The 15,062-nt window shown below is 42.7% G+C and overlaps 1 protein-coding gene across 1 annotated transcript in view; it reads left to right on the plus strand.

Moving 5' to 3' along the window:
• The first annotated feature begins 3,593 nt into the window (after positions 1–3,593).
• Positions 3,594–15,062, plus strand: part of CABCOCO1 (ciliary associated calcium binding coiled-coil 1) — a 56,796-nt gene continuing 45,327 nt past the window's right edge. Inside the window, exons 1-2 of the mRNA XM_037400070.1 lie at positions 3,594–3,713; positions 12,929–13,041. Of these exons, the coding sequence (XP_037255967.1) occupies positions 3,594–3,713; positions 12,929–13,041 (233 nt within the window). The remainder of the gene's footprint in view (positions 3,714–12,928; positions 13,042–15,062) is intronic.

Genomic DNA, 15,062 nt, shown 5'->3' on the forward strand with positions numbered 1-15,062 from the left:
GTTTGCAATTAAATGTTTTCATAGGATCTCTATCAAGAAGAGGATGTGTGAATAGGCTTGGAGTTTACAAAAACTTTGCTTTTAAAAAGAAGGCTTCTGAAAATTCATTCCTTCCCTTGAACTCATAAACTTCATCTGCTGCTGAAAAGCAAGGACCTCTGCAAATGAGTTACAAAATCAGACTTAGTCACTGTGGTAGGACTTTGGAGGATTCAGTGGAATATTTTGGAGCTCTGCTGGTTTTTGTTCCAATTGCAGGATGCCTGCGCCATCAAAGTCCTGTAAAGATTCACATGCAGCTATGACCTTTTTTCCCCTTCCGACATGGATTTGTGTGATGCAGGAGAGCCTGCTTCCTCCCCAGAAGATGTGATTGATTCACCAAAGGACTGTCAGACATTGGAACAGGCTGCCCAGGGAAGTGGTAGAGTCACCATCCCTGGAGCTGTTTAAAAGATGTGTAGATGTGGTGCCTAGGGACATGGTTAAGTGGTGGATTTGGCAGTGGTGGGTTAACAGTTGGACTCAATGATCTTAAAGGTCTTCTCCAACCTAAACGATTCTATGATTCTGTATTGTGAGGAAGAGGAAAGTATTTCTAGGAAGACAGCAGTGTACTTCATTATGCATGAAGCAGCCTGGAATTGCTGTACTCATGTTGCTTTGCTGCAGCATTAGCAACATGAAAATCTGAAGACCTGATGAAAATTGAAGAGAGCAACCAGCTCTTCACCCAGCCCGTGCCAGGGCTGAGTGGAAGTGGGCCACGTGGTTCTTTTATAGGCTAGAGGTAGCCCAGGCGCCACAAGACAACAAGCTTTAATCAGTCAGAAAAGGGAGAAGGAAAGTGTTCCCTCCGAGACACTCATGTGCTGGGTGATACTGGCCTTAGCAAAACATCTCAGACAGCTGAGCTCTGGTTGCTTCTCAGGTAAGCAGAAGAGCACTTACTGTGTAACACTGCATAAAGCCAGATTTTCAAATACGTTCTGTTTAAATTACACATGCTGCAACAGGCACTTTCAGGGAACCTTTACACCTAACACAGCTACACCAGCTGTTGTTCTCTTCAGACCTGGAGTGTCTGTGACCATTAGCAATCACGGAAAATCTACCGTGGTTACCTGTAGTAGGAAAGGGCTAGACCAGAGTTTTAAGATCACTACTTGCGTTGCACTTGCAAGTCCTGCGTTTGAAGGAAATTAAAAAGCGGCCTTAAGTACTCACAGGCACATACAAATGTAAACATGAAGGATCCGCACGAAATTAGAAGGAATGGCTTAGTGCCACTGCTGATTCTTTTTTGTTGGTGTCTTTTTTTATATCTAACCTCTGCAACACTATCTAAAAATTTAAATTAAAAAGTAGGAAGTTTAGGAGCTCACTACTGGAGATGTGGGCTGAGCTTCAATCAGTGCTCAGCTTCAAACAACCTGCTCAGTGCAGGTTTTGTGTAAGGAAGAATACTTTCCTTATAAAGGAAGAAGTCCTTTAATATTGAGTAAGAAAAATGGAATTAGCTTCTTTAAGGGCTTTGAGCCTCCATCTCTTTTACACTGAAAATGTTCATGGAAGTCACTGGACATTTTTCAGTACCAGAGGAATGCAGGGTTAAGTCCAAAATCTACCTGTTACTGATTAGATAACATCAGAATGAACGTACACTATCTTATATTGCATCCAAATATCACGTTATTCCCCAATTTTTACACCTCACTGTGTGCAGTGCTTGCAGCTCTGAATAATGTTCTTATTTGGTTAGATTTATACACACAGTAAAAGGGGAAGTAACTGCAGCTGTACTGCTGTCAGCTTCAGAGCTCGGCACAAATTGTAGGAATTCACAGTGTGGGCTCTACACAGAGCTAAGCAATTGTTTAAAATACTATGAATAATTCTACAAAACACTGCAGGATCCAGCTCTCTGAACCTCATTCAAACAGATTTCTGAATCCTTTTGGAAGCGCGATTGGTGTATGTGTGTCAGTGAGGGTCAGGGTGTTTGAGCAGGAAGAGGACTTATGTACATGTTGAATCTCACACTATAAATCAGAATCTTAGTGGGTAATGGGCAGGTTCTCATTTGTTGTGACCCAGCTAAGACACAGGTACTGTACTTAGTGGTTTGCACTTTTTAAGAAACTGATGATAAACTTCAGAAAGTGGCAAACTGCTCAGAAACAGTAGCAGACCTTGAAACAGCTGCAGAAATCCCAGGAGGTCCTTGCTTTGTGGGACACTGCAAAGAAATTGTTTTGTCATACCAGCTTCCCTAGAACATCAATAAACTTTGCAAAATACGTTAGCTTTTTCTTTGTTCTCATTACCGTTCATCCACCAAATGCTTGCATTTTATTTGATCTTGTAGGTAAGTGCTATTATTCTGAACTGTTGCTGCTTCTGTGAGTCTGCATGTAACAAAGCTGACAGAGAAAATGTTTCAGCATAACTTAGTTTATTAGTCTTCCAAGTTAAAAAAAAACCACAAACAAAAAAACCCAAAAAACACACAACAAAACCCCTGAAAAAATAGGATAAAGAAATACGAAATACTGATGTATATCGTAATGAAAATGCAGTTTACTCTCCAAGTCTTCTTTCACTCAGTATAGTTTGTAAAATATTTCTAACTACTCCATAAAATACGGACATTTAAGTCCAGATTCTTAGCTGGAGTGACTGTATCCCTCCATCAGTCCCAACAGATGTACTGATTTACACCTGCCGACATCTGAGCTTTAGTAATTGTTGTTGATATTCTTGGGATGTATATACATTTAGGTATTTAGTTTGACGATGATTTTCAAGAAGCTGAAAACGTTAGGATGTCATTAGGGTAACTGCAGGGATAACTGCATGATGCTATCCTTACAATTGTGATTCAGACAATGCTTACAGTAGTTACTACAACTATTTGGATTAGGAAGATGGTTAAGAGCTGAACAAAAGGGCACAGAAACATTGCTTCATGGTGTGTAATGTTCCTGAGATGATGTTCTCCACATAGGCCTGGAGGCAGCGGTCAGTGGCTCGGGAAGGCAGACACGGGCACGGGCACTGAGGTGGCACAGGGGTGCCTCAGACCTCCTCTGCCGCCTTCTCACTTGGGCTGGTCGCCCCCCAGGCCCCATGGAACCATATGTAAGTACGGCGTGTCCCTGCGCTCCTGTGCCCTCCCTACAAACACCACCCATGATGTTTGCTCTGCCAGCTGTGCAGTTCACCCATGCTGGTGTGCCACTGACTGGCTGGGCATACTGCAAAGAACTGAGAGGATCAGGTGGAGCCAGCGGGCTGGCGGCTCCCTCTCAGGCGGGCTCCCTGCTGGGTGTCATGCTGCCAGGCACCCCAGGGACCCACAGCTATGTTCCAGGCAAGGGCCATGAAGGCTGGTCAACTCTGCCCCGCCTGCCCAAAGCCCCATGGGCGATGCTCGGCTACACTCAAGGCATCCTCCACAAGGGCCCGCCAACCTCCCGCTCCCGAGCGCCCGCCGCTGTGGCTGTGCCGCACACGGGCTGCCCGCGGAGGGGGAAGACCAGCCACAGCCCGCCCGGGAGGGAGCACCAGGGCGACTGCGCCACTCAGCCAAGATGGCGCCCGGCCAGAGAGAGCAGGCGAGCGGGCGGCGGGAGGAGGAGCTCCGCGCCCCGCCCCCGTTCCCTCAGCGACGGCGACGCCGGGCAGCGGGCAGCATGGCGGCGCCGGGGCAGGTACTACCGTCCGCGGCGGCCGGGCTTCCCGGCGCCCTCCGTGCTTTCCCCGCCGCCGGCTTGTCCAGCCGCAGCGGGGGCGGCGTGAGGGGTCGCCGCGGTGGTGCGGGGCGGCCCTGCCCGCCGCCTCGCCTCGGCGGGGCCTGCCTTCGCACCCCTCTGTTATTTGTATGATGTGTTTTAGATGCCTTCGCTAAGTTTCCGAGAAGTGAAAAGGGTGCGGTGTTAGAAATGCAGCGAGGGTGTGCGCACCTGTGTAAACTTCGTCCCCAAGGGGTTTACGGGAGAGGCCCCCGCTGGGCACGGGGGGCTGGGCTGGCACGGCCGCCCCTCGCCTCGCTGGCCAGGCTCTGCACCCACCGCCGCACACCCGCCTGCTGTGCTCCCGCCGTGCTCGCCGCTTTCCGTTGGGTACAGGGGCTCGTTTTTAAGTGTTTGGCTGTTTCTTGGTGTATCAGGTTTGCGTGGTGAGGTTTTAGTAGCCGGTGGCTACAGGGGTGGCTTCTGTGAGAAGCTGCCAGAAGCTTCCCCCATGCCCGATGGTGCCAACGCCAGCCAGCTCACAGATGGACCCACCGCTGGCCAAGGCCGAGCCTGTCAGTGATGGTGGCCTCACCTCTGGGATAGCATATTTAAGATGGGGGGAAAAACCCACACAACATCAACAGAAGTGAGAAGTGATTGAGTGAGATTATGTGAGAGCAACAACCCTGCAGACTCTCAGGTCCATGCAGAAGGAGGGCAGGAGGTGCTCCAGGTGCTGGAGCGGAGATTCCCCTGAAGCCCATGGTGGAGCCTACTGTGCCCCTCAGCCCATGGAGGTTAATGGTGGAGCAGATCTCCACCTGCCGCCCATGGAGGACCCCACACCAGGGCAGGTGGGTGTCCAAAGGAGGCTGTGACCCCGTGGGCAGCCCGCGCTGGAGCAGCTCCTGGCAGGACTTGTGGTCCTGTGGAGAGAGGAGCCTGGGCTGGAGAGGGTTGCTGGCCGGGCTTGTGACCCCGTGGGGGACCATGCTGGAACAGGCTGTTCCTGAAGGACTGTACTCTGTGAAAGGGACCCACGCTGGAGCGGTTTATGAAGAACTGTAGCTCTTGGGAAGGAGTCATGCTGGAGAAATCCATGGAGAACTGTCTCCTGTGGGAGGGACCCCATGCTGGAGCAGGGGAGGAGTGTGAGGAGCCCTCCCGCTGAGGAGGAAGGAGCGGCACTAACATGTGATGAAGTGACCGCAGCCCCCATTCCCTGTTCCTCTGTGCTGCTGGTGGGGAGGAGGTAGAGTATTTGGGTGTAAAGTTGAGCCCAGGAAGAAGGGAGGAGTGGGAAGAAGGTGTCACAAGATTTAATTTTTATTTCTTATTACCCTGCTCTGATTTGATTGGTTATAAATTGAGCGAATTTCCCCAAGCTGAGTCTGTTTTGCCTGTGACAGTAATTGGTAAGTGATGTCTCTGTCTTTATCTTGACCCATGAGCCTTTAATGAAATTACATTACATTAATTAAAGAAATTAATTACCTTATCTCTCCCCTGCCCAGCTGAGGAGGAGAGTGATAGGGTGGCTGTGGTGGGCACCTCGCATCCAGGCCAGGGTCAAGCCACCACACTTGGCTTATTCATGGTGGTGGAAATATCCTAATTTTTAATTGTTGATGGAGAGGCATACAGTTTGCCTTCCAAGACCACTGAGGGGTGGAAGCAAGCTCACACCTTGCTTCTAGCAAAATCATGGCTGAATTTATCACCTTTCGCTGCTTTTGGTAGCCAGAGTGCTCTAGAGGATCTTGCAAACTCACATTACTCTCCTTGATCTTGGTGGGGTTTTTGTTGGGATTTTTGTTCGTTTTGGCCTCTTTTTTTTTTTTTTTTTTTTTTATGCATTGCAATTTTTGAGCTGGTGACAGCGGTGTGATTTCTGACAGTCAGGCAACTCATCTCTTGCTGCATGTCAAGAGAAATATAAGAATACAAGTTATTCCTCCCAAGAACGTATGAGGTGTTGCATCAGCTCAGAATTTCTCCCTCAAGCCACTAACTGCGTTGTTGTCTTACATGGCCAAGAAGTTACTGTGACTGTTGTGGAAGTGATTAACCGCTTTCAGCCAGTGTGATGGTTGCATCTGTTGGCACAAAGCTGCCCTAGCGATTGTGGGTACAAAAGCTTAATGTTTAGGTTTCCTTCAATAAATAAATCCTCTTCCATGTGAAATGTATTATTATGTATTCTAAATGATTTATGGAAAATATACGCATCTTTCACAGTATTCCCTGTTAGTGTTCTCTGTACATGTTTTGGCATTTGGAACAGCGTAACACTGGGGTAATGCAGTCAGTTAGATCATAGTAAAAGCATACAAGGTGTACTGTATGGGAAACGACAGCTTGTCAAAAATATATTGTACATTCATTTGAAACGTACCACTGAAATTTTTGTCATTTTTACTTTGTGGCTGTATAAAAGCCATCTTTGGAGGGATTCAGTGATTATTTTTTTTTCCACATATTTTCTGTTCCTTATGTATTGAAGTTTGTTCTATACATGATAGCTTACCTTTGTGATAGTTCCTATTATCCTTTATGACTTGGTTTTATTGCAAATTCTGTGGAATTGTGCATTTTTATAAATTAAATATATAGTCTTCAGTTTTGGCTGAAGCTAGCTTTGCATGGTCTATAGTGAAGCTGTAGGGAACACCATATTCTGCCACTATTTTTTTTATATTGTTTCTTGGACAATTCCTTTTGATTTAAATTAGATGTTTTTATAATTTTTCTGATTTGTAATTACTTTCATCAGAAATTATATTAGAAAATCTGAATCCCGGTCTCAGCAAGTCTTGCTGCTGCTTTATTTTAACAACATTTTTTCCAATAAGTAGTCTGCAGCTGTGAAAACATCAGTAACGTTTAATGTCATAATACATTTTTTCATGCATAAATCTTGACATTTGGACTGTGTGAGATTTTTCAAACCTATGTTGTTATTAAACGGACACTATCAGCGTCTGTTGTTTACAATGGTTCTCTGAAAGCTTTCCTTCCATACAGGTTTTATCTTTTGCATTTGACATAGCTGCAGATTTCTCTTTTGAATGTAGTTGAAATTAGTGTTACTATTTTTATTTCTTCATTTGCTTGACAACAAAATAAATATTATGACTAAAAATAGCAACTATTGATTTTAACTTCCCATAGTGGGAGGGGACAAGTGGGGCCTTTTTAAAACAAACAGGAACAGGGAATGGATTTCTGTTTCTGCCTTTTAACTATTTATGTAGATTCAAGATTTTCTGCTGCTGCTGAAGTATTTGACAGCTTGATAACAAAATGTGTATAATACAAATAACAGCCTGTGTTGCTGGTGTAGTGGGGTTTTTTGGTTTGTTGTTTTGGTTGGGTTTTTTTTATTCCCATTTTGATTAAAGTTGTAACTGATATGCAACACTCTTTCAGGGACATCTGTACTGCTGTCAGCAGTATCGCTCAGACAGAGGTAGCTGAGCTAGCTTTAAATGAACTAGCTCAGATAGTGGAAACTATCTAGCTGTGGCAGCAGAGTTTAGTCCAGTCTAATTTCCCTGATGGAGTGAGGACAGGAGGATTTGGGGTTTCTGGCACTTTGGGTATTTGCTGCAATTACAAGAGCTGGTAAGCTATTCCTTTGTGATTGTTTACAAGCGCACATAGTGATAGGATAAGGGGGAATGGCTTTAAACTGTGAGAGGGTAGACTGAAATTCTTCACTCCGAGGGTGGTGGGGCTCTGGACATGTTGCCCAGAGAAGCTGTGGGTGCCCCATCCCTGGAAGTGTTTAAGGCCAAGTTGGACAGGGTTTTGAAGAACCTGCTGTAGTGGAAGGTGTCCCTGCCCATGGCAGGAGGCATGGAACTAGATGATCTTTAAAGTCCCTTCCAACCAAAACCATTCCATGATTCTATGAATACATTTTTGAAAATCATAATTTACAAAGTATGTTGTATTGTCAAACAAATGCAGAGGGTTCATCCCAAGGAACAAGCTTATTTTCATTCAGGAGCACTGGTGCTAATTTCCATTGCTGTGTTTAAAGGTTTTGCCACTCTGGAAAGGCCCCCAATAAAATTACAGGTAGTGGAGCATTTTTTCTAGACAGGGATGACTCACTCAGCATTTGGGATTTTGAGAGAGAGTTCTTCCCCACTCCCCCAAACACAGAGCTTTTTTGCAATCTGCTATTTAACTATATAATTTTTCTGCTCATATTTTCTGCTTTATGGTGGTGTAGTGGGTTTGTGTGGCAAGGTTCTGGTAGCAGGGGGGGGGCTACAGGGGTGATTTCTGCGAGAAGATGCCAGAAGCTTCCCCCATGTCTGATGGAGCCAATGACAGACAGCTCACAGATGGACCCACCGCTGGCCAACCCCAAGCCCATCAGCGATGGTGGTAGCACCTCTGGGATAGCATATTAAAAAGGGAGGGGGGGGGGGAGGGGCTAATATCTGTGTCAGCAGAAGAGGAGTGAGACTATGTGAGAGCAACAACCCTGCAGACTCTCAGGTCCATGCAGAAGGAGGGCAGGAGGTGCTCCAGGTGCTGGAGCGGAGATTCCCCTGAAGCCCATGGTGGAGCCTACTGTGCCCCTCAGCCCATGGAGGTTAATGGTGGAGCAGATCTCCACCTGCCGCCCATGGAGGACCCCACACCAGGGCAGGTGGGTGTCCAAAGGAGGCTGTGACCCTGTGGGCAGCCCGCGCTGAGCAGCTCCTGGCAGGACTTGTGGTCCTGTGGAGAGAGGAGCCTGGGCTGGAGAGGGTTGCTGGCCGGGCTTGTGACCCTGTGGGGGACCATGCTGGAACAGGCTGTTCCTGAAGGACTGTACTCTGTGAAAGGGACCCACGCTGGAGCGGTTTATGAAGAACTGTAGCTCTTGGGAAGGAGTCATGCTGGAGAAATCCATGGAGAACTGTCTCCTGTGGGAGGGACCCCATGCTGGAGCAGGGGAGGAGTGTGAGGAGCCCTCCCGCTGAGGAGGAAGGAGTGGCAGAGACGGGGTGTGATAGACTGACCACAGCCCCCATTCCCTGTTCCCCTGTGCTGCTGGTGGGGAGGAGGTAGAGAAATCGGGAGTGAGATTAAGCCTGGAAAGAAAGGAGGGGTAGGGGGAAGGTGGTTTTTTCTGATTTGAATGGTGATAAATTAAACTAATTTCCACAAGTTGAGTCTGTCTGTCTGTGACAGTAAGTGGTGAGTGATCTCCCTGTCCTTATGGCAGATCTGTAGACCTACGAGCCTTTTATTCTATTTTTCTCTCCCCTGTCCAGTTGAGAATGGAGTGATAGAGTGGTTTTGGTGGGGACCTGGCATCCAGGCCAGGGTCAACCCACCACAGGTGTTTATGGATATTGGCCGAGAGATTCAAAGATGATCTTATTATTTTGTTTTAGAATATCTGATTATGTATTTTGACCTGATATTGTTGACAAGGGGTGCCCAAAGCATTTGGAGTAATGTATTGAATAGCCAGAAACATATTATACATTCAGAACAGCTAAAAAAATCTTTGAAAGAAATAAAACAGTAACAAACAATTCTCTAGTAGTAGTCTATATTTAAAAGGGTTAAGTCTACTAAATCTACTGCTGACAGTGTGTATTGGTAGGATTGGTTTGGGTTGGGTTTTTTTCCCCCAACACATGAGGATAGTGTTACCAGAACTAACTCTCCTTGGTTTATTTCTGTCAGTCACTACAGTTAACAGTAAAATGAGCAGTAAAGTCCTTGAGACCGGTGGACACATGTATAAAATAACTTCTCTTTGAATTTTCAGTGGCGGTTAAAGACAGCAATCAAAAGACAAAACAGTATTCAATCAATTATAAGCTTTTAGACACGTGTGTGTGGAGGTTCTACCCAAACAGAAACTTCCCACAAATACGGGGTCATTCAGATCATTCATGGACTTTCACTACTTTTTTAAATTGCAGAAACATTGATAGTTCTAAAAATTAATTTTCTTAATTATGTACTTTCTATCCCATAGTTTCTCATCAGTCATTTTGAACAGTATTTCTTCTTATCTGATACCTGAGCTTGTAGTGGACAGTGATACAATAAATCCATCCTTACCTTGAGCAGTAACAAAGATATTAATGGATTGGTGGGGATTTTTGCTGCTGGGAATATCACTACAGACAATAGGTGATGAAATGGTGAAACGGGAAGCGTTCACCTTGCCTTGTAAACTGTTGGATTTTGATGTGCAGATTACAGAGCCTTAGCTGCAATACTGAGTTACAAGACTTTGAATATTTCTTAAGTTGAAACTGCAAACTTTAGTTGGTCAAAGAATATGTTTCTAATACTCGGGGACCTTTAAATGTGTTGAAAGAGATTATAGGTGACTGAGTGCAAGGCACCTGGAGTTGTTTTTAAATTAATTTTTGTAATCTTATATTGTTTATATATTGCTGTAATACAACACTATGTACTAAGACTTCAGCAAATTTTCCCAGAGGTCTTTCTTGCTGTTTGCAATTCAGAGAATGAGACGAGCCTTAGCATCAGCATGTGAAGCGTGCTGGGCCTGTCGATACGATGTAGGTTAGAAAGCTTCACACTGTAATAAGCCAGCTACATACTGGAGGCAGGAGAAAATTCCCTTTTGGACAAGCTTTTTCTGACATGATGGATGTTGCCTGATACCTTTCAAGAAGCAGCAAAGAATTAGTTTGGATAAGATTCTTAGGAGTGCAGGTAAAAAGTTGCTTTCCAGAATATTCAACTTTTTGCCTACAAACCTGTTCCTTACAGCTCGAGATGTAAGTGGTGGGAGGAAAAAGACCTTTGATGCATCTCTATTTACAGGGCTACTGCTGTGATCTTGAATGGTGGAGGAGTGTCGTGCAGGTAGTTGAGAGTGTTACAGGAGAGTCTTTGTTCTTACTCATACCTGGCCTGTAACCACAGTGGAGAAGCTGGAAAATAGCTTGATGAGAACAAAACCACCGTGCCTTGAACTTCCTTATGCTTTTCTTTCTGATACAGTGTTAAATTTCTCATGCCATACTGATAAAGTCCATCTCAGGTGATATCTGTAAAATGTTAACATTTTGCCTTATTAGGAAGTATGGTCAGTAAGGTGTTGACTGACTGATTGGTAATATGCCATTTATATACCGATGCAAAAATGCATACTAAATTATCCTATGTATTGAACATCCTGAGTGAGAGACATAACTGGGTGTTAATTCAGTTTCCAAAACATCAATATCAGTTATACTTTTAATTCAGCTCTCACTACTTCTAAAAAATCTCTTGTTCAACAGGTTTCAAACACCACTGGTCACTTCAGGAAAGCATTCATATTTTTCCTAATTATTCAGAAATACCTTTCAATAACTGCATAATATTAGCATGTTGAGCTATTCTTTTTTTTTTCCCCTAACTACTGCATGCAGCTTCAATTATATTGACATTAGTGACTGTACAAGTACTTCTTTTTATACTGCAGGAATTATTGCTAATAAAACAAACGCAAACTAATGTCATGTTCCTAACCACATGATGGGAGCCTTTGTTTACTTCATTCCTATTGTTCTGATGAGGCATTGTATCTGAGACTAACTTTGCAGTTGGGAACAATAATTTTTCATATTAAAGTGCATGTGAAAGTCCTCTAGTACTTAATTAGAGGAAAAGAACTAGTCTGTCTACTAAATGCTCTTTGTTGCTGCTCTCAGGCTTGTTTCATCAGTCTTGAATATTGTAATTCAGCTAGTCCAAGTTTTAAGTTTATCTTGCAGTTTGGCAGCAGCAGGGGGAGTAGTGTAGCTTTATCTGGGGGCTCTCCTCGACCAATGCTGGAGTTTGTTGATTATTAGCCCAGAACAATGCTGTTCAGGCTCAAAAATCAGCTCATGTTAGGAAATCTTCCACTTCTCTCTCTCTAGGTGAGCTAGAAACATTATTCTGCAAGCTTTGCTTTGCAGCACTTCTGTAAAGCCCACGTGCCACGGATGTAGAAGTGTACCTGCTACGAGTAAATTAAGTTCAGGTTTTTGTGTCCTGATGCAGAAGCAGGTCAGGCCAATTAAACTCACAGTCATGAGGCTGGAAGGGATCTTTGGGACATAAACTGGTTCAGCTACCTGCTCAGAGCTGGGCCAGCACTGAATGCAGACCATGGCTCTGTCCAGTTCAGTCCTGAAAACCTGCAAGGATGGAGATTCTTGCACCTTTCTGGGTAACCTGTCTCAATCCTTAATTATCTTCATACTGAAATATTTTGCCTTACGCTGTCCCATGCTAATGTATTGTAGGTCCTTTCCAACTGAAATACTATGTTCTGTGAGCATTGTCCCTTGTTCCCCTGCCTGGCATCTCTATAGTCTGCCTTATCTTACATTTTATAATGTGCTTTGACACCTCTCTTTGTCGCCTACATATTCTATTGTAAAACAGGGTTTTATTTATTTCATTGTTTTCTTACTGAAGTCTCTGGTCAAATGTTTTTGGTCAGAGACAGACACTAAATAAAATATCATCAAACGTTCCAATTTTTTGTAGGACCATTGCATTGTTGATTCATGCTCAGTTTGTTATCCTCTTAACATATAATATGTCTTTGTATTTCCTATAAGGAACTGCCTTCTGTATTACAAATAAACTGACTTTCCTGAAACAGTAGTGTCAGGTCCTTGATGTGTATCATAGTGTTGCAGCAAACATCTTGGACTTTTTTTTGGTTAGGGAAGGAGTCAGTGTAGACAGTAAATTTGGAAATGCAATCAAGTACAGGGTGGAGAGCAAATAGCACGGTAATGTGTATGTATACTTATAATATCTTAAGCAGAAGCTGATTTTAAAATTTAATTACTGTGCAGTCTAGTATCATGTTGGTCAAATCTAGCTTCATGGATTTTTTTTCACCATTATATTTCTATTGTTTTTACTTGCAAGCTAATTTAATCTTGTGCAGCACATAATATGTCACTATGTTCCCACATGAATTTGAGATAAAAATGCTATTTTCCATGTGTCTGCCTAGCTTTTCTCTGGTGAAAATGTGTTAGGGTATTGTGTTGCTGCTATGTAATTATAGCTGTGTTACATTTCTGGCATTCGTTGAATTAATCCCTTGCATACATCCTCAAAATAAGAATGTTATTTAGATAAGTTTCTGACATAATAAAACAAACCTGTTAAAACTATATTCCTATATACATATGTGATTGTAGGAAGAAGACCAGAATCAGGATGCCATAGGTGGAAAGAAGGTTATTAGTCGGACGTTTCTTTCCCTTTCCCAAATTACCGCTTTGTCAGAACAAAATGTAGAAGGAGTTCAAAAGTAAGAGCCAAAGATAACAATGCTAGAACCAATATAATAATGAAATACATTTTATAGATTATTTGTTAGATTTCTTCTGTGATGGTTACGTTACTAGTCTTTAGTTGTTAAATCATTTATATTTAAAATTAATCATGAAAGATAAGAAGAAATACTGCTGATCTCAGACCCAATTTGTTTTACTGTATTTCCTATATCTCTTGATTTTCCTTTGACTCTTCCCCTCCCCCCCTCATATTTCGCACTGATATGGTTTCTGAGTTTACAATAGTGTTAAATATGCTGAAAATGAAATACTAAGATATAAATAAGAACAAGCCAATACTGAGCTTGTTTTATAAATCTCACTTGGTAACTTTTTTTTGTTCAAACATTTAAAATTCTGTACTGTAACATGAGTTACTGAAAAATCAGAAAGGTCTTAAAAGTTCAGAAAGGGATGGAAAGCTTAAGAAGGTATTAGTAGGTAGCCATTATGGTGCACTGGGGAAATAGGAGGCAGCCAAAGACTTCTGATGTAAGACCATCTTGTCTTTTCTGTAGCAACACTCTCCCTTCTTATTAGTGCTTAATAGCAGCTAAATTTAGGAGGCCAGGAGTTCAACCGGAGACTCTAGGCTTGTATTTTAAGGGTGGCATTTTTCAGAAATGCCCAGATTATTTAGGAGCACTAGCAAATTCTTAGTGAATTGAAAGCCAAAGGGCTGGTCCATTCGACTAGGTTGTGGGAGGGAAATAAAAATATCCAACCTTGTCCCACCAAATAAATAAACCATTTCATAGAGATTAGAATATTATGCCTGAAATATATTCTGTTCCTCTTATTTGTGACTGTTCTGAGAAAAAAAATAAAGTTCTTTCTAGGATATATATATTTATTTTTTTAAGAAACCTGGAAAGAAAATTTATTCCCATCAAATAATAAAAATTATAAATTAAAATAAATAAATAAATACCATTTTCTCTTATACCATAGGCCTCTTATTTTAGAGGAGACTTAAGTGTACAACTCAGTGGAGAATAAAATGTGCTTAATGATGCAATTCATAGTGAAACTTCCGTATTAAGATTAAAAAGCATTGAAAGATCATACTTTTCTTCTTAGTCTTAGCTGATCACCTAGGTATTTTTATCTATACATATATATATTGTACAAGTGGAATGTAACATATATACTGCCTTTGAAAAGAGGATAGTTACAGGGTATTTTATGCACTCTAAGCAGTTTAGCAGCAGCATTGGAATTCTGTTATTTACCACAGTGCATCATGTCTGTACACAAACAGCTAAGGCTAGAAAATCAGAATAGACCTGATTCAGTATGAGAATTTTGATGTCCTGCATTCCCACCTATCATGGAGTTTTATACTTCTGTCCATCTCTGTAGGACTTGAGCACCTTCTGTGAAGGAAGAAGTAGCATTCTGGATAACCAGAAAGTCTAAATGCCCCATCACTTCCCAATCATTTATAGATACTATTGTCAATTACATCCCTTACAGAATATTGGAAAGATGAGTACTGGCATTGTTAGCAGCATCAGAGAAAATCTAAATCCCTGAGAATCTGATTATGAAAACACAGAGTTGGCAGAAGCTTCAGAAAGAGAGGATATGGACTGTTTCAAACCTTGGAAAGTTCAGCTGGCCACATTCCACTTCTATTTCAGTACACAGTTAAGTGTTTTTAACCGACTTGCATGTGTGCAGCCATACAAATTTGTCATGCAGAACAAAGGAATACATGTTTTAAACAAAACTGATTGGATTATATGCTTTACTTTGTTAGCTATTGAGGCTTTAATTAAAAAAATGAAAACTCAACTCATTTGACCGGGTATCTCTACTGGCTTTCTGAAAACCCTGAAAAACTAATGGTTGCCTATCATTAGGTCTGAGATTAATGCCCTTTTGGGGAAGGAATAAGAAGCAGGATGGGGAAAAAAAAGACTTTGCTGTTTTACAGGGGACCAGAAACTGTGATCGCAAGCAGCACCTGTATTGTCAGGTATAGTTAAGAAGC

Source organism: Falco rusticolus, chromosome 9 (genome assembly GCF_015220075.1).
Source record: "Falco rusticolus isolate bFalRus1 chromosome 9, bFalRus1.pri, whole genome shotgun sequence".
Lineage (NCBI taxonomy): Eukaryota > Metazoa > Chordata > Aves > Falconiformes > Falconidae > Falco > Falco rusticolus.